This window comes from Mauremys reevesii, linkage group 3 (assembly GCF_016161935.1).
Source record: "Mauremys reevesii isolate NIE-2019 linkage group 3, ASM1616193v1, whole genome shotgun sequence".
NCBI classification, from domain to species: domain Eukaryota; kingdom Metazoa; phylum Chordata; order Testudines; family Geoemydidae; genus Mauremys; species Mauremys reevesii.
The window spans coordinates 10,077,144-10,099,673 of record NC_052625.1 but is presented as its reverse complement, the minus strand read 5'-3'; the positions used below and the strand labels follow the sequence as shown (position 1 = coordinate 10,099,673).

At 47.0% G+C, this 22,530-nt stretch overlaps 1 protein-coding gene and 2 long non-coding RNA genes across 9 annotated transcripts in view; 1 reads left to right on the top strand and 2 right to left on the bottom strand.

The window, feature by feature from the left end:
• The first annotated feature begins 63 nt into the window (after positions 1-63).
• LOC120401083 lies at positions 64-21,101 on the top strand. Of its 2 annotated transcripts, none has more exons than XR_005596278.1 (5): positions 64-132; positions 15,955-16,071; positions 16,248-16,519; positions 17,434-17,539; positions 20,968-21,101. It is a non-coding gene; the product is annotated as an uncharacterized LOC120401083 (long non-coding RNA). The 2 variants fall into 2 exon arrangements; XR_005596277.1 differs by lacking the exon at positions 64-132 and adding an exon at positions 1,113-1,216.
• Positions 4,370-9,329, bottom strand: LOC120401081. Of its 5 annotated transcripts, none has more exons than XR_005596271.1 (5): positions 8,380-9,329; positions 7,273-7,744; positions 5,679-5,820; positions 5,231-5,566; positions 4,370-4,387 (listed from the first exon to the last, which is right to left on the bottom strand). It is a non-coding gene; the product is annotated as an uncharacterized LOC120401081 (long non-coding RNA). The 5 variants fall into 5 exon arrangements; XR_005596274.1 differs by lacking the exon at positions 4,370-4,387 and having other exon boundaries at positions 4,569-5,566; positions 8,380-8,789; positions 9,160-9,329; XR_005596273.1 differs by lacking the exon at positions 4,370-4,387 and having other exon boundaries at positions 4,569-5,566; positions 7,273-7,874.
• The window catches only part of PLCB4 (phospholipase C beta 4), a 407,328-nt gene continuing 404,229 nt past the window's right edge, over positions 19,432-22,530 (bottom strand). For both annotated transcript variants that reach the window (XM_039530679.1, XM_039530678.1), the window contains one exon: positions 19,432-21,135. In XM_039530679.1, the coding sequence (XP_039386613.1) occupies positions 21,047-21,135 (89 nt within the window). In that variant the 3' untranslated portion in view covers positions 19,432-21,046. The remainder of the gene's footprint in view (positions 21,136-22,530) is intronic.

Genomic DNA, 22,530 nt, shown 5'->3' with positions numbered 1-22,530 from the left:
CCTTTGTCTTGTGTAATTATTTAAACGTGTGCAAAGCAAGTGCCATTGCACTACCCCGTGAGAAGACAGGACGCTGGGCTAGATGGACCATTAGCCGTTCTGTTCTGATTGGCACTCACTTTTCTAGCAGGGGTAAGTGACTCAATGGGTGTAAAATGCCACCCATCGGATTGGGTAGTGTCTTTGCCCTGGTGTAAATGCAGGGCTTATTTTGTGCCAGGGATAAACCTCCAGGCTTGGTAGTTGTCAGCCCGAACCGAGAGGTGCAGGCAGGTGCTGTCAGTTAGGGAAGTTTAAAAAAAAATTGCTTGAGCCCTGGCAGCTCTTTCATTACAAATTCAGCACTGTGTACACGGTTATTGAAAATGCGAGGCACGGGAGACTTAGGCCAGACTATACAAATACAGAAAATTAGGGCACACAAGGTGGTATTTTCACTCAGAGCTTCTCTACACACACACTTTACATTGATTTAGTTAGATCAGTTTACAAAAGAAGAGTTCAATTGGTGCAAACCCCTAGACTAGATGCAGTTTTCCTGGTATAAAGCGATAACATCGGAATAGCTCACTTCTACCTAAACCTTAAACTATAGATACGTCCACGTCTGTATAAATGCGGCCGGGGGGAAGTTCTAAACCGATTTAGTCAACTCAGTACAATAACGGTGCGTGGACCAGCCCCAGGACTCCGCATTTGCCAGCAAGCAGACATCTATTTTCTGAAATGTTAGCTGTGCTAGCAGCAACCCCTCTCTGGAGCCATGCAGGGGACTGTCCTGCCTCCCCCATCCCCCGTCCGTTTAACAATACAGAAAGGCCAAAATTAAAACATTTGGGAATTTAGTGACACCTGAGATGCTCAGTGGTTTGCGCATTGGCCCCCTCAACCCAGGGGTGTGAGTTCAATCCTTGAGGGGGCCCTTTGGGGATTTAGTTGGGGCTTGGTCCTGCTTTGAGCAGGGGGTTGGACTCAATGAGGTCCCTTCCAACCCTGCTATTCTGTGCTGGGGCTGTTTGACGGAACAGCAGGCGGCTGGTGCATAGGCGCAGATTGAAGGGGGGAGAATTTAAGGCCATTGTTGGGGCTGGGAAGGGGTGGAAATTGCACAGAACAGACACGGAGGCTCACAAGGGATTTGGCACATTGACGTGCCGCTGAGAGAGCCGGGCTCTCCGGGCTCGCAGCAGAGGCGGTTTCGGGGCCCGGCAGCGCGGTAAGGAGGCTCCCGCTGCACTGACGGCGGCGGGGCGGAGTTGAAGCTTGCAGGGGGTTGTTTAATGCCGGTGGGAACCCGCCCATTGTGCGGGCGCGGCCCCCAGGGACCCGGGGCGAGTGAAATCGGAACGACTCGCTCAGCAACGGCCGCGGCGGGGGGAGCAGGGCAGCCCCCGGGGCACCGGCGCGTGGCCTCCGCCCCGGGGCGGCGCGTGCGCGACAGGGCCCGGGGCTTGCTCTGCCCTGGAGCCTCCCTCGCTGCGGCGCAGCCCCGCCCGGGCTACGGGGGCAACCCCGGGGCTACAGGGGGAAGCCCCAGAGGAACGGGGGGGCGGGGACAGGAAGGGGGATGAGGAGGAAGCCCCAGAGGAACGGGGGCAGGAAGGAGGAGGAAGCCCCAGAGGAACGGGGGGGGGGCAGGAAGGAGGAGGGGAAGCCCCAGAGGAACGGGGGGGGGGCAGGAAGGAGGAGGGGCACCCCCAGAGGAACGGGGGGGGGCAGGAAGGGGGAGGGGAAGCCCCAGAGGAACGGGGGGGCAGGAAGGGGGGGAGAGAAGCCCCAGAGGAACGGGGGGGCAGGAAGGGGGGGAGAGAAGCCCCAGAGGACCGGGGGCAGGAAGGGGGAGAGAAGCCCCAGAGGAACGGGGGGGCAGGAAGGAGGAGGGGAAGCCCCCAAGCAATGGAGGGGAGAGAAGCCCCAGAGGAACTGGGGGGGCAGGAAGCCCCAGAGGAACGGGGGGGAGGGGCAGAGTAGGAGCCGGGCACCCAAAGGAGGTGGTCAGGGCAGTAAGCGGCCCACAGGGTGAGCAAAAGCCATAGTGCAGAAGGGAGAGTTCAGTTCCACACAGGCTGGGCCGGGCCACAGCTTACAAGGGGGGGGGGGAAGAGAAGAATGAAGAGAAGAGAGAAATGGGATTCTCAGAAATTTTACCAGCTCCCCCAAAGAGGTAAAAGAGCTCAGGTATGTGGGTAAATCATTTATATAATGCCAGACTCGCATATATCCTGGGGTAGGGGGTCTATACATTCTGGATGAAATGGACACATCGTGTTAAGACAGTTGTATAGAAAAGTGAACAATGGCCCAATTAGGTTTTATTTGTTCCCTTATGTAACATGAGAATTTTAGGTTAAACAACACAGTTAACATCAACCCTCTGCCACCTTAGGTACACGTGCCTCTGAGATACTGAGATGAAAAATTAACACATACCTGCCAAAGGGGAGAGTTCAGGTTGAACAGGAACAGATGTGCCGGTATTTGAAGAGAAAACTGTTTTAGGAAGTAGCTTTAATATTCAAAGTATTGCATTTTTTTTTTTTTTTTTTTTTTGGCATGAGGAGCTGGGATTTGGTGCTGCAGTGACCACAGAGACAAAGTTTCAGTTGGGAGTTCTCAAAAGTTGCTGAGCACCATTGTGACAGTTTGGTTTGGACGTTAGTTCTCCTGTAGTTCCCTAAAGGTTTTTGGAATGAGGAGACGGTCCCAACTACTACATGAATTTTCTCCGGGGGTTGACTTTGGTGCAGGGCAGACATTGCCCCTTGCTCGCTCCTCTTCCTCTGTCTAGACAGCCTTGCCTAGTCCCCAAAAGACACCATCGATCTCTCTGTCTTCCTCCAGGAGGTGGCATCCATTTTATAGATCCCTCTTTTATGGCTCCCTCTTGTGCCTGCTGGGTGGCCAGCTGCTGTTGTGAGTCCATGGAATTTTGCTGAAGAAAAACATAAAAAGGAAAAATGCATCAGTCAATGTGAATCTGACCTGCCTATGACCTCCTTGCACAGGATCCTCACCACTAGCTCCACTCCCCATTTTCTCCAATCCCCCCAGACTTCTTGTCCCTTCTCGACTCCTCTTCCAAAACATACTAGACTGGCTCCACCTTTTCAGTTCTTCCCTTTACTCCCTGATGGACACAGTGCCTCCCCACTCCCAACAAGATCCACTATCCCTTCAAAATGGGTCTCTGCTCCCTGATTCCATTTCACCCACTCCTGAACTGGACCAGACAGACCCGCCGCCCTTCTGAATCTCATCCTTGAAATCCTTTGAACCGGGGCTCTAGCCACTATATCATCCTAGGTCACTAATGATCTCTGCCTGGCTACAGGTACAGGCAAGTCTTATCTTATGCGGGGGTTCTGTTCCGCGGTTAGTGCATAAAGCAAAAACCGTGTATACTCAAAATTACATCCCCAAGCCCTTTAAATCCTGCCCGCAGCTCCGGCGGCCGGAGCTGCGGGCGGGATTTAAAGGGCTCCACTGGGCTTCCCGCTGTGGTGGGGAGCCCAGAGGAGCCCTTAAATCCTGCCCGCAGCTTCGGCCGCCGGGCTGAGGCTGGCATTTAAAGGGCCTGGAGCTCCACAGTGGCTGGAGCCTCGGGCCCTTTAGTTCACCTCAGAGGCTACCAGCCACCTCTGCAGCTGGGAGCCCCCTGGGTGATTTAAAGGCCCGGGGACTCCCAGCCACAGCTGGTGCCCCAGGGCCTTTAAATCTTGAGGCCACGCCTCTTCAACTTGAGGCCACGCCCCCCAACTCCGGCCCTACAGCGTAAAGCTGAAATCGCGCATGTTAAATGCGCATAAGTTGCAACAGACCTGTACTTCCCGGGGAGATGAGGAGCATTTCACAGAGCTCCTGTGAGCAGTAACTAACTGCTAGATGTCAGCCCTTGAACCTCAGGAAACTGATTTGAAAGGGAGGACACCTTTGGTTGGTGTAAATGTCACTGGCTTGAGGCAATAGGGTGACCAGATGTCATGTTTTTAAAGGGAGAGTCCCGTTTTTTGGGACTTTTTCTTATATAGGCTCCTATTACCCTCAACCCCCGTCCCGTTTTTTCACAGTTGCTATGTGGTAACCCTAGGCATGGTGAACAGGTGCATTGGAACAATTTGTATAGTGGGGGTGCTGAAAACGGAAACCATGTATTTGGTTGTTGTTACCACTTCAAGCCAGGGGGTGCTGTCACGCCCCCGCACCCATAGTTCCAGCACCCCTGACAGTGAATCAGACTCATCAGAAACCCGTCTGTGACAGTGGGATCATTATCCATTAACCTGTGAAAGTGGAATTCATTGGCAGCCTGACTGCAACACTGGGAGTCAATGGCCATTTATCTGTAGGAGCTGATTGCACTGTCAGCATATATTCATTTTCCTTTTACCTGTGGGAGAGGATTACAAAATCAGTAATATTACAAGTCAGTATCCAACCTGCCTGTGGGAGCTGAGCTCCCTGTCCACCTGTTTGTAACAATTGGAGTCATTGTCCATTTAGCTGCATGAGGTGTGAGTTGTTTTGAGCAGAGGGGTATAATTAATTGACTTAGGGGAAGAACTACTTTTTACAGCAGATGATTTATTTGAGGAGGAGGATTAAGCCTTGTACCTGGACAGAACTCATTCCCTGTTTGATGGAACTGGGCTTGCTGGAATCCTACCCACCAGAGCCATGCTTGACCGCCCCTGCCATTTTGAGCTAGGTGCATAGTCCATCACCAATTGTCCCATGGCTATAGACACAAAGTCAGGTGCCCCCATGTGCGGGCCCAGCTGCTGTTGTGGGCCCACAGCAGCTTGCTGAAGAACAATCTTGGTTTTGGTGTAAAGTCACTGGCTGGTGACTTGAGGCGGGCGACTCGCCAGCAAATGGCCAGTTTTGGCAGGGTTCCTTGCTCAGTTATACGGAACAGTGGGGATCGTTGCCTGCTGGCCCACAGGAGGGGAGCTCACCGGCAGCTCATCCATTAAATAGGAGAGCCAGATGCAGATCCACTTGCCGTGGGAGCTGAGCTCCCAGGCAGCCTGTCTGTAACAACGAGGGGGGGAGGGGAAAATGTCAATTTACCTGTTGGTTTGGGGAGGGAGCAGCATTAATTCATTTAAGTGAAGAATTGAATTGTAGGGCCAATGATTTCTTTGTGGGGAGGAGGATTAAATGATTTATTGGGGCAGAACTTGTTCCCCTGCCTGTTGGAACTGGGCTTGCTGGAACCACCCTTGCCAACCTGAGTGTGGCTTCCTCCATAGTCGGTTGCTGATCATCCCATGGCTCGTAGAGACAAAGACACGCTCAGTCCTGTGCCTGCCAGGCTGGCCCAGCTCCTGTTGTGGGCTCATGGCATTTAACTGCAGAGAAATCCTGGTCAATGTAAACATCACTGGCTGTTGGCTTGAGGCAGGGGGCTTGCCAGCAACTGCCTGGTTTCAGCATTTATCCATAACAGCGGAGACCACTGTCCATTTGCCATGGGAGCTGAGTTCCCCGGGCAGCCTGTCTAAAAGAGTGAGAGTCTTGTCCACTGATTGCACTGTCAAGGTGATTTCAGTCGTTGTGCATTTACCTGTGGGAAAGGATTACATTGTCAGTAACATTTCAAATCAATGTTCATTTATCTGTGGGAGCTGAGCTCGCTGCCAGCCTGTCTATAAAAGCTGGAATCATTGTCCACTTACCTGATGGAGCTGATTGGACTCTCAGCATCACTGCAAGTCAACGTGTAGTTGTCTGTAGGAGCTGAGCTCACAGAAAGCTTGTGCATAACAGTTGAAGACATTGTCTGCTTACCCATGTAAGCTGAGCTCACCCGCAGTCTGTCTATAACAATGGGAGAAAATGCAAACCTATCTGTGTAAGGTCTGAATTGGTTTTGGGGAGGGAGTAGCATTATTTGCCTGGGGGAAGAACTGATAATTAGGAAAAAGGATTTATTTGTTGTAATGAGGATTAAACGTTTTATTGGAGAAGACCCAAATGCTCTTAAGCAAAGTCAACAGTCACGGGAGGAGAGGGAAGGGCTCTCATGAATCAGTAACTGGTTAGAAGTTAGGAAACAAAGGGTGGGAATAAATGGTCAGTTTTCACAGTGGAGAAAGGTAAAGAGTAGGGTCTGTACTGGGGGACCAGTGCTATTCAACAAATTCATAAATGAGCCGGAAAAGGGATTAAACAGCGAGGTGGCAAAGTTTGCAGATGATACAAAATTACTCAAAATAGTTAAGTCCAAAGCTGACTGCCAAGTGTTATAAAGGGATCTCACAAAACTGGGTGACTGGGCAACAAAATGGCAGATTAAATTCAGTGTTGATAAATACAAACTAATGCACATTGGAAAACATAATGCCAACTATACATACAAAAAGATGAGGTCTAAATTAGCTATTACCACTGAAGAACGGGATCTTGGTATCATTGTGGATAGTTCTCTGAAAACATCCACTCAATGTGCAGCGTCAGTCAAAAAACCGAACAATGTTAGAAACCATTAGGAAAGGGATTGAAAGATAACTCTACTATATAAGAATTAGATACATTCATGGAGAATTCACAATCAATGGCTATTAGCCAAGAGGGTCGAGGATGCAACACCATGTTCTGGGTGCCCCAGAACATGTGACTGCCAGATGCTGGGACTGGATGACGGGATGGATCCCTCAAAATTGCCTTGTTTGTTGCCTCTGAAGCATCTGGCACCGGCCATTGTCAGAATACAGACTACTGGGCTCGATGGACCTTTGGTTTGACCCAGTATGTATGGCCATTTGTGAATTTCCCAGGGTACAATGTGGACTGTTGAACAGCTGTGTCCCCTCAATTCTCCAATCTAGGGTGCCTTTTACACTAGCAGGGAAAGTCACTCCCAGCTGAATTCCATGAATGCTCTGGCCAGCCACTCATGAATTACATAGAGGACAACATCACCACCACACTCCCAGTCCCAGAGCTTCCCCATAGAATGTGCATCTAGTACTACCCAGCTCTCTACTGGACAATGCAAGCTCATATAAAGTCTGTCATTTCATCAGTGGAAAATGATGTGCAGAAACCTTGTTATTTCAAGTGGAGTTTCCCCCAAACACTTCAAACCAAACACACTAGTTTAGATAAAACAGTAAAACAAGTTTATTAACAATAGAAGATAGATTTTAAGAGATTACAAGTAATGAGGAACAAAAGTCAGAATTGGTCACAAAGAAAATAGAAAGATAAAATGCAAACAAATACCAAACGTAGCAAACAAAATGGCTCCAAATGAAAGCTTTTTCTCACCAGATGCTCTTTGCAGTCCTTACTGGTTGGGACCCCTACCCCCAGTTCAATGTTACTTCAGGCATTCAGAGTGGTAGCTGTGTTAGTCTGTATCAGCAAAAACAACGAGGAGTACTTATGGCACCTTAGAGACTAATACATTTATTTGGGCATAAGCTTTCGTGGGCTAAAACCCACTTCATCAGATGCAACTTCAGGCATTGTTACTGCCATGAGCAGAGAGACGTGGAGGAGAGAGGTGTCCTCTCTTGTTATACCATTCTCCCCTCCTTGAGGATTATCTCCAGCCAGGGTTCAGGTGACTGCAAGTCTGTGTTCTATTGTAAATCAGTAAAGTTTTTGCTTACACCCTTCTTCCTGCCGAAGACTGGCCGCTTAAGTAGGTGATGGTCTACTTGTCTTTGTTGACACTTGGCCAAGGTGTTGGTTGTCTTTTGTTTCTGAGGAACTGGTTTGTTCCTGTTTTCCTAAGCTTGGAGCATGATATAGCAATGTTATACAGTAGAATCTTGTAACTTTACATACAATGTTGATATACACATTTTACCAGGACAACAATGTTTAGTAGATTGAGTTTTCAAATGATGCCTCACAAGGGATACCTTGAACAAAATTGATCACTGTCTTGTAAAAAGGATAAATATAGGGGTACAGTCTCTCACACCATTCTTATGTTCTTAACCCATTCCCCTGCCTGTCAGGGCCCTTTGCCTGTCAGAACTGATCTTGCCAGCACCCTGCCTGTTGGAACTGGGCTTGCCGAAACCCTGCAGAATGGTGCTTTACTGCCCTTGCCAGTTCAAGTGCAGCTCCATGGTCAATTGCTGATCGTCCAGTGGCTCACAGAGACAAAGGTAGGCTCCCTCCATCCTGCAACCTGCTGGGCTGGCCTAGCTCCTCTCTTGGGCCCATGATATCTCACTGAAGAGAAATCTTGGTTGGTATAAACATGACTGGCTTGAGGCAAGGGACTTGCCAGCAACCGGATAGTTTTAGCTTGGTTGCTTGTCTGCTTGTCTGTAACAGTGGGAATCATCGTCCACTTGCCTGAGAGAGCTGAGCTCCCTGGCAGCTTGTCTGTAAGAGTGTGAGTCATTGTCCACTTACCTGTGGGAGCTGATGGCACTCTCAGCACTATTTAAATCATTGTCCATTTACCTGTGGGAGAAGATTACATTCTCAGTTACATTTCAGGTTAATGTCTACTTACCTGTTGGTGCCGAGCTCTTGCCAGCCCAACGCCTACCAGAGTAGCACTCAACTACCCCTGCCAAATTGATTGTGGTTCTTTGCTCGTTGTCCTCATCGAGCCATTGGTACTCTTGTCTTAAAAATCAATGCCCAGAAAGAGGGAACTCAGCCTGTGCAGGCACCATCTTAGAACTGCTTCCAAGCAGTGCCGAGGAACTGACTGGAAATGGGAGAATGAGGTAATCCGTGAAACAGTGCCCAGGGCTGACTGGAATTCAGCTGTAATAGAGTATTTCCATTCACTTCAATGGGCCTTGGATCTGTTCCTGAGAATGACATGAAAAACAAGAGGCAAGGAAGACTTGGTGTTTCTGAAGAAGCCCAGCACTGCCCTGCAGGAAGTGTGCATAGGGCAATGCCTCAGCAACGGCTATCCAGGGGTGGGAGAAATAGCCCTGGGAAGAGTTGGCAGCCCCAGTGTCTGGCACATTTAAATCCAAAGTAGAATTAAGTCTTCAGTAATGCGCTGCAAAGAAATATCCTGCACTGGCTTATTGTGCAGAGACTGGCTTTGTTAATGAGACTCATTGGAGGGCTTCTCCATCTCCAGTTTCCAATTGCAGACATAAACTCTCCTGGGATTCAAATGAACAAGTCTGGGGCTTGGAAAGGTGACTATTTCTCAACCTATCCCACCTTGTGCTGTCACTGCAAGTCCTGATTTGGGCCCTCCATCTTCCCTTGGAGACCCCAGGACTTTCTCCAGTAAATGGCACATTGTCATAGTTAGTGGAGTCATCTCATTCCTTGCCTCCTCATTCCTTCAATCTCATCAGCACAGTCCCAGTCACCCTCCCACTCCTTCATAGCAACGGGGCTCTGGGGGACAGAATGTTTCCAGCCCAATGGTCTTGGCACAATCAGCCATTATTGTGATGTCATTGGCTCATCACAGGTTGATTTCATATCAGGGAGCTGAGGTTCTCTGGGGTCATACCAACAGCTTTAGTGTCACCAAATAACCCTTGAATCCCCACAGCATATAAGGCACAGAGTACAAAAGGGTTTTCCCATATAGAAATGCATCTTCTCGAGACATCCCTTTCCTCTATAGCCTTCGTCGCCTGCCCTGAGTATCCAAGGACCTCACCAGGTCCTAGTGGTAAGATCCAGTCCCTGCAGTCTTTAAACAAATTAAATTGCTATTGAAACTGCCTCAAGTTTTGTTTGCATGTACTAGCTCTTGCTTATTCTCTCAGTTATGACTCCAGGGATCCATTCTCACTCCTTCTCCACGCAAGCCTTGTACAGTTTTCAGTGTATATAAATTCTTTGGTTGCATTTTTGCTCCCAAGAGCTTTCTAACTAAATCTCCTTACCATTGTGATTCCTGCTTTTTCATATGCCCGAGGGACTTGTTATCTCTTCCAAGTTAAGGTTGGAGCTAATCTCTCATTGGAGCCTGATTTTCATATACTTTCCCAAAAGAAATGCAATGAGCTTGAAATTGCACCTTCCACATTTCATCTCTGGGGAGAAATTTTCTCTAATGTCTGGTGGAAATCACACAGGTGCTCTTAGAGAGTTGTGGCCAGATTTTGATTTCCTTTATACTGGATTTGCAGTGGGGGAAGTCCATTAATTTCCAATGGAGCTACTCCAGGTTTACCCTATTGTGAGATCAAACTGTAGTTAGGCCCCTGGCTGGCTCAAATTTTCTCTGTTCCCTTTTTTGAGTTTTACTAAGGTTATTTATCTCCTCAGAACCCAGGACATAATATTATGAAAAAGTGATCCTGATTTATCATTTGGCTGTTGAGGAACAGAAGGTCCTTTCATAGGTTATTCTGGTAATTGTAGAAGGTATTGACAATTCATTTCCTGCCAATAAAAATGCTGGTTTAAGCCTAAACTGTGAATTGTATATGTTATATACATTATCTTATATTCAAATTTACATTTAATATGGAACAGAGTATCAAAGAAATAAATGACTTAAACACACCTAGAATTAAACAGGTCTTATTGTGTGAAGTGAATATTTTTGGGGGTGCTGTCATCCTTCAAAGCTGATTTCTTTTGTGGAGCTAGTCATCATTGTTGACTGACTATGACTCCCTCTTTTCTCACCCTGGCTCACCATCCTTTAACTAGTCTATAAATACTAAGTATGGGTTTAAAACTGCTTGCATCGAATCCATCCAGTTAGGAAATGTAGCCTGATGGACTGAACAAAGGCTTGGGAGTCAAAAAGTCTCAAATTCCAATCCAGGCTCTGCCACAGACATGATCTGGGGAAAAATCCCTTCTGTGATTTTGAACATTTCCCTTTAAGTTACCTAGAAACCTCAGTCTCATTTTCAAAAGGACCTTAGACGCTTTGGGCCAGGTTCACAAATGGAGGTAGGTGACACTGGCATTCATAAACCACTGCTCAGCTGCCACCTAACTCTGGAGGTACCTAAATCCCTTAAGCACCTAATTTATTTGCTGCAAAAGTCCCCGAAGCATATAAGTTTCTGCTGCTGGGCAGGTGCTCAGACACCTATCTGTTGCCTAAGCCTTACCAGGATTCTCAAAATAGGCATCGCCCTACTTATCTTTCCTGCAGGGCTTGATCCAGTCAGTGTGCTGAGACCTTGCCTGACTATAAAAAATATGAAGGAAGCAGGAGGACCTTTAGCCCAATGTGGATACTCACCCAAAATGTGGGAGACCCCAGTTTGTTTCTCCCAGATGCCTGATGAGGAGAGGCATTTGAATATCAGTCTCCTAACCTCCTAGGTGGGTGCCCTAAGCACTGGGCTATGGAGTCATTCTCGCATGCTCTCTGGCCCACTGCATGTTTAATTATTTACACAAAGTGGAACAGCTTTGACAGGAGGAGAGAAACCCACATCAGAATATCCCCTAGCCCAGTGGTTGGGGCAGTCATCTGCACAGTGGGAGCTTCAAATCCTATCCTCTCATCAGGCACAGGGAGGAATTGAACAGGGGTCTCCCATCTCCTCAGGGAGTACCCTAACCACTGGCTTAAAGGTTATAAGGGAGGTCATCCTTGCTCCCCAACTCTTGGTGTGGAGTTGGGCTTATCATTGCCTTTCTTGCAAGAAATGGCTTATGCACCTGACTCCAGGAGAGCATTGCTGGCTGTGAATCCCGAGCAGAGCTAAGCATTTCCCTTCTGCTCCAGTTTAGGCACCCAGCTCTCTTTGAGAGACATCCCTCTCCTTGGCATCGACTATGGGCTAGATCAGGTGGCTCTCCACTCAGCATGCTGACTTTTGTGGATCCCATTCTAAGGTGTCTAACTCACCCCTGTATTGTATAGGGAACCTGGGCACCTACATCTGGGTTTGTGAGTTCCATTGGGTGCCTAAAAGTTAGGCACTGCAATGCTGAGCTTTGGTTTCCCCTTGTGAATCTAGCCCTAAGTCACTTTTGAAAATGGGGGGGGGTCAGGTCCCATAGACTATTCTGAAAATCTTACCGTTAATCTTTCTGCCTCAGTTTCCCTACCAGTATCATGGAAATAGTAATTTGAGGATTACAAGGTGCTTTGAATATTCAAGATACTATATAAATACAAGTTATTATCCTGTTTCCAACAATGCTTCAGAGGAGAGCACAGGAAAAGTTAAGAGTCAGCAGGTTTATGAGGAAAATTTCTTCCTAATCCCATCAGTTATGAGGAATTAACCTGTTTTGAATTATTTTTTGGGGGTGTTGCTGCTTTTAATCCCTGTCATTGTAACACTGCATGTTCTTGTTATCCATATAAATGTCCAATCTTTTTTGGATCTTAGCTTCCAGGATATTTTGTGGAAGTGAGTTCCATAGGCTACTTGCGCACTATGTGAAAGTGTTTCCTTTTATCAGTCTTTCAGCAGTCTAGTTATAAGTACCAGTGTGTACAGTTGCAACTAGACTCCATGTCGGCTCTGTACTGTGGCTTTCTGGAATTTGGCTTTATTAAAGTCTTTAAGGATCTGACATCAGTTTTCATATTTGCAGTGTAGTTGTAGCTGTGATAGTCTCAGGACATTGGAGAGACAAGGTAGGTGAGGTAATATTTTATTGGACCAACTTCTGTGAGTGAAAGAGAGACACTTTTAAGCTTACACAGAGCTCTTCTTTAGGTCTGGGAAAGGTAGTCAGTGTCAATGATCGTAAATCACTTTAATGACATCGATGGAGCACGTCCACACGATGCTCCTTGTGTTAGCAGAACGCATCCACAGTTGTTGTTCTAGCACAGTGCAGTTCCCCACCCTCTGCCACTGGGAGTTCTGGGAATGGATCACAGTGCATCATGTGGATGTGCTTGCCATCCCATGATGCAGTTCTTTCCGTCCCATCATTCCAAGGGCTTCCTACTTCATTTCACATAGTTTTTCAACAGCCCTTGTAAACTGTGTGCCTGCCATCTCCGCCTGACAGCATGGCTCCTGAGCTGCTGACCATTCTGGTGATGAGCATTCTGAACACAATGTAGCTGGTCTTGCAGTATTTAATGAGCTGTGAAACAGAGTTACTTGATGTCTGCCATGGAAACAAGTAATTCAAGATTGCTGCTGTCATTCACGGGACAGCTTGCCATGGTGGAGCATTGGTACTGGGCTCGGGAAACAAGCACTGAGTGGTGGGATCGCATTGTGATGCAGGTATGGGATGATGAGCAGTGGCTGCAGAACTTTTGGATGCGCAAAGCCATGTTCCTGGAACTGTGTGCAGAGCTCACCCCAGCACTGCGACACAAGGACACCGGAATGACAGCTTCCCTCGCAATGGAAAAGCGAGTGGCAATCAGTGTGTGGAAGCTGGCAACCTCATACTGCTACCAGTCAGTTGCAAATCAGTTTGGAGTTGGAAAGCCCACCTTGGGGGCTGCGGCGATGCAAGTGTGTAGGGCCATTAAATCGCCTTCTACTACGAAGGACTTTGACTCTCATTAATGTCCAGGAGATAATTGAGGCAGTGGGATTCCCTAACTGCGGTGGGGTGATAGATGGAATGCATATCCCTATTTTGGCTCCCAAACATCTTGTGACGGAGTACATCAACCAAAAGAGCTATTCTCCATGGTCTTGCAGGCGCTGGTGGATCACTGGGGCCGTTTCACTGATATCAGTGGAGAGTCACCAGGGAAGATGCATGATGCTGACATCTTTCAGACTGTATAAAAACTTGCACGCTGGAACTTCATTTCCAGACCAGAGGATTCCAATGGGGGATGTGCAAATGCCCATAGTGATTCTTGAAGATCGCACCTACTCCTTGCTCCCATGGCTCATGAAGTGCTGAATGTGCCTTTGGCTGATTATAAGGTCGCGGGTGCTGTCTTTTTGGCTGGTTAGACCCCAGTGAGGAAAATATTCCTATGGTGATTGTGGCCAGCTCTACTCTCCATAATATTTGCAAATCAGGGGTGGACCGTTGAGACTGATCAGCTGGCTGCTGATTGGAGCAGCCAGATACAAAGGCAATTAGAGGGGTGCAGCTGAAGGCAACTCAAATCAAGGAGGCTTTGAAGGAGCATTTTGACAATAATTCCCAGTAATGTTACTGTATGTCAGGGGTCTGCAACGCGGTGCCTGCGAGCGCCATGGCGCCCACGGGGGGATTTAAATGCACCCGCATCTTGGCCAGCGGTCGAGCATCTGCCGAAATTGTGGCATTTCGGCAGCGATGCCTCTGGATGACACCGCTTGTCACCAACAAGCGGCGTCATCCAGAGGCGTCGCTGCCGAATTTCGGTGGCATTTCAGCGGACGCTTGACCACTGCCACGGTCCTTCGTTTGGCAGGCGCCAGACGAAAAAGGTTGGGGACCCCTGCTGTATGTGATGCATTCAGCCAAGCAATTTTTACGTGCTACCATGAATTACCCCTGTAGTGCTTGCTTCCTGAGCATTAATTGCAAGGAGCAAATATTCCTACCTATAGCCACTGTGTTTTAATGTTAGCACTAAGCAATATATGTATGTCACAGATAAAGACTCATTTTATTTCAAGAGACTCAAGTTTAATAATGGGATAAAACACAAACTTCTAGTCAAACAGGGATGTGAAATTGAGGAACAGTCTCGCTGTTAGGGCTCTCACAGCTGGGTGTAGCTCCGTGGGAAAACCAGTCCCCAGGTGAGACATGCACAGGGTACTCGGAGGGACCGGGAACACTTGAGGAGTTTGGAGAGGGCATAGATCGGAGTTCTGTAGTGGCTGCATGGGGAGCCATGCACAGAGGTGCTCAGAGTGCAGGCTAATGAGGGACTTGAACAGCTCTCTCTGGCCCTCCAGGAGCTTTATCATCCACTCCTGCCCATGTGTTCTTTCCAGGCTGTCCAGCCTGAGTCTTTCATTAATTGTCTCCCTCCACGCTCTTGTTTTGCTATGTGCTGCATCTGTTGACTGAAGCACTTTGCGGAAATATCCTCCTGGTTCTCTGCCTTATCTGATGGAGGCGCTCCACTCCCCCACACTGGTGGGTTCTGAAGGGCACATCTGCAGAAGCCAAAGAAACGATGAACAGAGACAGTATTGAGAGTGCACTCACAGCTGTGAATCACAAAAACTACACACACCTCTTTCTCGCTGTCCCTTGGCTAGTACACAGGGCAGCACGAGTCCCAGTTATGGTGAGTTCATGGGGAGGGAGGGATGGGCAAGGGAGAATGGGCAAGAAGGGAGAAAGGAAGGTTTGTGAAGGGAGTTACTATAAATGGTTAGGGAGCCTATTCTGAATTTTGGTACCCTTTTCCACAGGCTAGGGTAATCGAACCCCATATTTCACTCCAAAGGGTAACCCAGGATGCATCTTCTGCACGTGTGTGGCTTCAGACTGGCTCTGTATACCACTCACTTATGTGTTGCTCTGGTGCCTGCAGGAAATAATTGTTGGGTGGTGAGGCAAAGTTTCCTACAGTGCGGGGAGAAACAAAGCAGGTCTCCCAAGGAACCTTTGGCAGAGGACTACAGACTATCTACAGGATACAAAAGCAGTTTCTCCTCCCTTGGTGTTCACACCTCAGCTGCTAGAAGAGGGCCTCATCCTCCCTGATTGAACTGACCTCGTTATCTCTAGCCTGATTCTTGTCTACATATTTATACCTGCCTCTGGAAATTTCCACTACATGCATCCGATGAAGTGGGTATTCACCCACGAAAGCTCATGCTCCAATACATCTGTTAGTCCATAGGACTCTTTGCTGCTTTTACAGATCCAGACTAACACAGCTACCTCTCTGATACTATCTACAGGAAAGTTTCCTAGAGATCACTATGGAGGATTCTAGGGACGTACCCGTGTATATTAAACTTTTCCACCATGGCCCTACCGCATAGATGGACAGGCTCTGCTGTTAATTTCTGCCCCTTACCCCTTCTCTACCATATAACACCATACATACGAGCCCAATCTCCTTTCAAAGTGCTGTATGAAAGCAAAACAAGCACTTACCGGAGCACCTCTCTTCTGTATTCTGTGCGTCAGGCCTGGAGTGCTGAGACAGACTAGACCTCTCTGGAATGGAAGAGGTCCTGACCATCTCCGCCACCAGAAGACCCTGCCGTGTGCTCCACCTCCTCGTCCACCACTTCCTCATCAGAGGTATCCGGGGGCTCTTGGTGGTGGGATTGCTGCCGAGGATGGCATGCAGCCCTTTATAGAAGGGGCATGTCTTCGGTGCTGCAGCAGAATGACAACTGGCCTCCCTTGCCTTCTGGTATGCCTGCCTCAGCTCCTTGATTTTTTAGCATGATACTTCTGTGTGTCCCCTCTCTCAGGGCCGGCTTTATGAACTGCGGGGCCCGATTTGAAGACCTGGCAGCGGTCCGGGGCTTCGGCGGCACTTCGGTGGCGGGGGGCAGGGTCTGCTCCAGGTCTTCAGTGGTACTTCGGCGGGGGGTCGGGGATGTCTGCACCGAAGGACCCCTTGCCGCTGAAATGCCGCCGAAGACCCAGAGCGGACTCCCCTCGCCGCCGAAGACCCAGAGCGGACTCCCCCCACTGTTGAAACGCCGCTGAAGACCAGGACACCTCCCCCCCCAGGTTCCAGGTAAGTTAAAAAATAAAATAAAAAAGGCACCTAAAGCATGGGGCCCTCTTAGGCACAGGTGCGGGGCCCGATTCCCGGGAATTGGCCTAAAGCCAGTCGTGTCCTCCCTTGCAGGGGTGTCTCCAGGCAACAACATGCCAAGCGCGTGCTTGGGGCGGCAAGCCACTGGGGGCGCTCTGCTGGTCACCACAAGGGCAGCAGGCAGGCTGCCTTCGGCGGCTTGCTTGCGGAGGGTCTGCTGGTCCCGCGGCTTTGGCGGACCTCCCGCAGGGGAAGCCGCGGGACCAGCGGACCCTCCACAGGCAAGCCGCCAAAGGCAGCCTGCCTGCCTTGCTTGGGGCGGCAAAATGCCTAGAGCCGCCCCTGCTCTCTTGCATGCCACTATGTACTGAAATTCCTATGGCTGGTGTGAAATTGTGACCACAGAGCCTCCTCTCCATATACTCGGCAGATCCCACAGCTCTGGCCTACTCCACATGGGAGTGCGTCTGCTGTGTAAAGCCGGCATGCTCCACTGAGAAGATGCTGCGTGAACTCTGCATGCTGAGCAAACAAACAGGGGAGGGGCGCGTACCTGTGTATCTTCAGGGCAGCAGAGTTCAAACTGCTGACCAGAGAGGTGGGCATTGTGGGACACCTCTTGGAAGCCAAGGAGGGTGACATAAGTAAATGAGGTGTCTACACTGATGCTGCATCACTATAACTACATTGTCAAAAGCTCTGTGCCGCTCATCGAGGTGGCTTTATTATGTCGGCACAGCAGGGGAATTACATCGGGGGAGGAGCATTTCAGTGTGCACCTCCACTGTTTTATAGATTAAAAACTGATTTTTGTTGACAAAACTGTGTAGTGTAGACAAGGCCTTCTCTGCCTTGAGCAGAAACCCACTAACTGGCTGATTGCTTGTTCACAGTCTCTTCAAAGACCCAAAGTGGAGTTATGAACTTGAAGCCACAGAAGAACCCGTGTGGCATCTGAAGGACCGCCCCTCGCCAGAGCCTCGTTGGGAGTGATCTCTGGTAAGCTTATTAGCATGCATTGTTTTTAATATATTTTTGCTGTAATGCTTCAAATGTGTGTGTTTGCTTAGAAAGAACTGTGTGGTAACCGTTGGTGATTATTGTGTTACTAGTCTCTGAAGAGAAAGCAAAGTGCAGATGCTAGCCAATTAGGCAGTCTGCCTTGCTGGGGAATATCACAGTAGAGTAAGGGAACTGTTCAGTCTGAAAAGACCCCAGTCAGAAGGGAGAGCTGCATCTCCACCCAAGCAAGACAATGGGTGGGGAGCTGGAAGCTGGGTGTCCATACTGGACCATAGAGAGGGGATACAGGTGCAGTTGCCCTGAACTGAGAGAGAGACAGTTCTAAGAAAGAGTGTAAGTGTTCCATGCCAAGAGAAGTGGCAGTATATCCTGCTCTTCATAGCAGAAAATGACATCAGAAGAGATTTGACTAGAATGGTGTGAATTAAAGCATGAATACAAGCAAACATAAGGCCACTGTGGTAAATCCAGCATTGCAGTCCTAATGGTAATGCGTATCAAATGATCATTTATGCATGTAGGGAAAATTTCCACAACAGTCATATCCTGGGATGTAGCTGGTAAATATTTGTAACACAACCCCATGAAGCTGGCAAAGAAAGAGAGGGGGCTGGGAGCATGTTGACACAAATGTTTAGTTTGTGGCAAACTGGAGTGTGAATCTACCCCGCCCTAGCCTGCTGTACACTAACTAGCCCTGTGGATCTTTTCTGATACAAAAACCACACAGATCTCTCAAGTAACGATGCCAACGCATTCCAAAGAGATGTACAAGAATACGCTGTCCCTTCAAAGACGAGGAGGGGTTGACAGGATAATGGCTAAGGATATTTTGTTCGAACTAGCAGGTTCAAGGCTTATGATGATAACTAACAACATTTGGAGTGTAGTATGTAACTTGTTGATATCAAGTGTAAAAGGAGGAGTCAAAGGAGGGGCAGTTTTGCGCTGGTCTAGGGGACAGTGTCATGTTATGCTGATTGAAATGGCACCATTGTCGCAGGTGTACGTGTTAGTGTATTTGTAGGTCCTATGGGACTTTTGCCACTGAACCAAGCCTGTGGTCTTTCTTTATGAACAACATTGATGTCTGCTGAATCAGTATGCTGCACACTCTGCTCATGCAGCTAACACCGGAGCGCCAAGAACAGCAGCACTAGCAGCGTTAACAACTTGGCAGTCTTAACAACACTTTGGAGCACTAACATCACCTATTGGCAGAAATGTAGGTTCACATGGGACTTTACCAGCAGAAACTAAGGCCTGGTCTAGACTGGGGGGGATCGATCTAAGTTACGATTCATGTAGCTGAAGTTGACATACTTAGATCTACTCACCACGGTGTCTTCACTGCGATGAGTTGACAGCTGATGCTCCCCCGTTGACTCTGCCTGCACCTCTCGCGCCAGTAGAGTACCGGAGTTGGGAGTTGACGGGAGAGCGCTCAGTGGTTGATTTATCGCATCTAGTCTAGATGTGATAAATCAACCCCCACTGGATTGATCGCTGCCCATCCATCCTGCGGGTAATGTAGACAAGCCCTTAGGCACCTGCTGAGTAGGGTCCATGAGGATCTATATTCGGGATTTATGTGCCTAAATCCCTTTATGAATGTAGTCCAGTATTCATAACCTTTAAAATAACTGAACTAAGAATCCCTTCAACAAATAAGTGGTATGAATACGTTTATAGTATGGGCACCTTGACAGGAATTTATGGTAGATACTTCACATGGTGTGCTCCATTTTGAAGTAGGGATATCTTGAAACTCTTGTATAAATCGATCACGCTGAGTATTGTATTTATTTTTACGTTTTTATTAGAGAAGTTGAAAGTTTCATCTCAGAACTGACAATAACAATCTCTTTTCATTTAATTTGTTTATAGGAATATGTAGAATTGGTTTGTACAAGAATATACAACAACTTAATTGGTGCTTAGTATAATGAAATCAGTAATCTGATTTGTTCTAAACTACCAGTTTTCCATGCAGTCTCCTTTGTATTGGCAGCATGGGCAAATTCCAAGCAGAATGCTTACATGCATTGTTCTGCAATATAACTACAGCAGGCTTTAAGAACATGCAAATTAACACTGTAGCAAATTGTTTTCATATCTAACAGACATAAAAAGGTTATTCCTGATATGAAATTCTGAAAATCTGCATAAATATTTGTGTGTAAAATTAAATTAGTTATGTACTTTTCTTTTTACTAGAACTTGAAGTATCAAGAATGCCCACATAATTCATATACATACATATATATATAGGTCTTGTTATGCTAAAAGTCTTCAGAATGAATCAAATAATATTTGGTGACATACATTTAATCTGCATTTATTGACTAATAGAATGACTGTGGTCATACGGTTGGCATTAAAGTCATAACTGGTGATTGTATCACATGCAAACATATTTCTAGTAATTCAGTTTACTAATTTTGTCAGTGGCAACATTTAGGTGATTTTCTACAATATTGTGATTTAAAGTGTATAAATACTTTTTACATTTTCACAGTTACAAACTTTTTGCCAATAGTCATTTAACAATCTTTAAGATACAATGAACTATAATATCTGGGATCTGCAGCAACAGGATCAAAATGCAATTTCTATACAAGCAATGGATGATGTAAACTTTTCTTAAAGTGCCTAACACATAATTCCTTTAACTTTAGAGCACTGATTAGTTTTGGCACAAACAATGCATTTCTACTATGGTAACCATTTCAACAACTTTTACAGGATGTTAGCTTCTGTCAGGAATGATAAAGTTGATACGGCACTTGCTGAGGGCATAATTTTAATGTGGAAATATCCTGCAAAATCATTGTTATCCCAGCGTATTAATTCTGCTGTTGATATTTGTACTTTCCAATATCTGTAGCTAATTTTCAATTGCTTACAGTTTGCTGCAGCTCAAAAATGTGTGTCCAATAGAAAAAGATCACCAAAAAAGAGACTACATCTTTCAGATGAAGCTGATGTTTTTTTTAATTATTATTTAGTAGCAGATCCATTTAAAAGGCTTGGTGCCATGAGTTGCTGAGTGCCTCCTAGCTCACAGCATCTTGCTAATACAGCAACATACCAAGCATGAGAATAAAAATGGTAAATAGCATGCTGTTTTGTTTATGATTGTGTTACCATCTGAGCTTATGTTAAAATAAAAAACATGGTGCTGTATTTTAAGGCCCTGCGTCTACAATCCTGACACAGGAAAAAACACCCATTGAGATGAATGGAAGGTTTCCTGAACAGGGAGTACAGGACTAGACTTTAAAATATGATGTGCCTCTTTTTATAGTGTTTTGCTCAATAAGGGAATTTCAGTACTCAGTGTTAAAAAGGAATATGCAAAACCTTAAGACTTGGTGGTCTGTGTCTACATTTTGTTTAAACAGAAGGGAAAAGAGCAAAAAAACCCGCTTTCCCTCCTCAGCAATGATGGTTGGAATTTTACGGATACTGGCTTTCCTGGCCTCAGTTTGCATGCTGGAGTTTTAGACTACTGTTGCTGGCCTGCGGTCCATCTCTGCTTCCAGCTTCACCATCTGCTGCATCTCCTTTGCCTGTAATCCAAAATAATCACGTTGTTTCATCATCGAGTATCATACTAAAGCCTGTGTTCAAAATCAATTACATTTTCAGCACAATAGTATTTGAGTGGAATATATGTAATGTGACCATTCTCCCCAGCTCAGAAAAAATCTGCATATTTTCAAACATCGCTGGTATTTTTCTGCTGGTGCTTATAAGTTACAAAATATGAGGAAACATTCCTAGGATTTATGGGCGACTTTTTCAAAGACACACAATAAAATGTATCTGAAAGCCTCACCTTGTATGGAGGAAAATCATGCTGTTTCTGACTGAACTGCCTCTGGAAATGGGACAATGGCTTGGAGACACACTTTACCAGCCCTGTTTGAGTTTGGACTGGTGTTGCTTGGGAAACTAAGGGTTACAACCTGTCATCTGGACCCATTTTCATTGTCTTTCATTGGCCAGCCGAGTGGTGTGACCGATTATTGGACTTACTGATGGCAGAGATGTTGACATCTTCCTTACGGTGTCCAAGATGGTTTCATCTAGCTTAGTGATTTTAGCTGTACCTCTTGCTCCTGGCATCAATGCTTTTGTTGCCTCAAGATTAGGCTACTGTAATGTGCTCTACATGGGGCTACACCTTGAATCCACCTGGAAACTGATGCTGGTACAGATTATTGGGAGGAGGACAGCTAGTGGTTTGAGCATTGGCCTCATAAACCCAGGGTTGTGAGCTCAATTCTTGAGGGGGGCCATTTACGGATCAGGGCAAAAATCTGTTCAGGGATTGGCCCTGCTTTGAGCAGGGGGTTGGACTAGATGACTTCCTGAGGTCCCTTCCAACCCTGATATTCTATGATTGTTGTAGCCCACTCGTTAAGCAATATATTTCAATACACGTTCTTGGTTTGTAAATAGAGTTAAAGGTGTTATTTATACCCTCTAATGCCCTAAATTGCTTGGGACCTACCAACTTGAGAGGCTATCCCTCAGTTCAAAGTGTGGGGGGCAGCACCTACCTCTGTGCATTTTCCATGAGGACCCTTCAATTTGGGAACTCACTTATCACCCTGATCCAAAATTACCTGAATATGCTGTCCAGCCTGTCTTTACAGCCAGTCTTCTGGGGATGGGAGATGTCTTAAGATTGAAAATACCCTCGCGTCTCCCATATGCTAATCTTTTCCCCAGTGTGAGTGGCCGCTCTGCTGCTGCTATACAGGGAGGAGTGGTCGCTGGATTTGCCTTACTGTGTGAATTCCGATACCTTGTAAAGGTGCCTATCACTTGGGAGAGGCATTTTTTATCTAACTCAATAAAGCAGCTCCTACTCAGGGAGTTACATATTCTGTGCATGCAAACAGGTGTTTCCGGATGTAAAACTGGGCAAATGAAGGTCCAAAACAGTCGTTTAGATG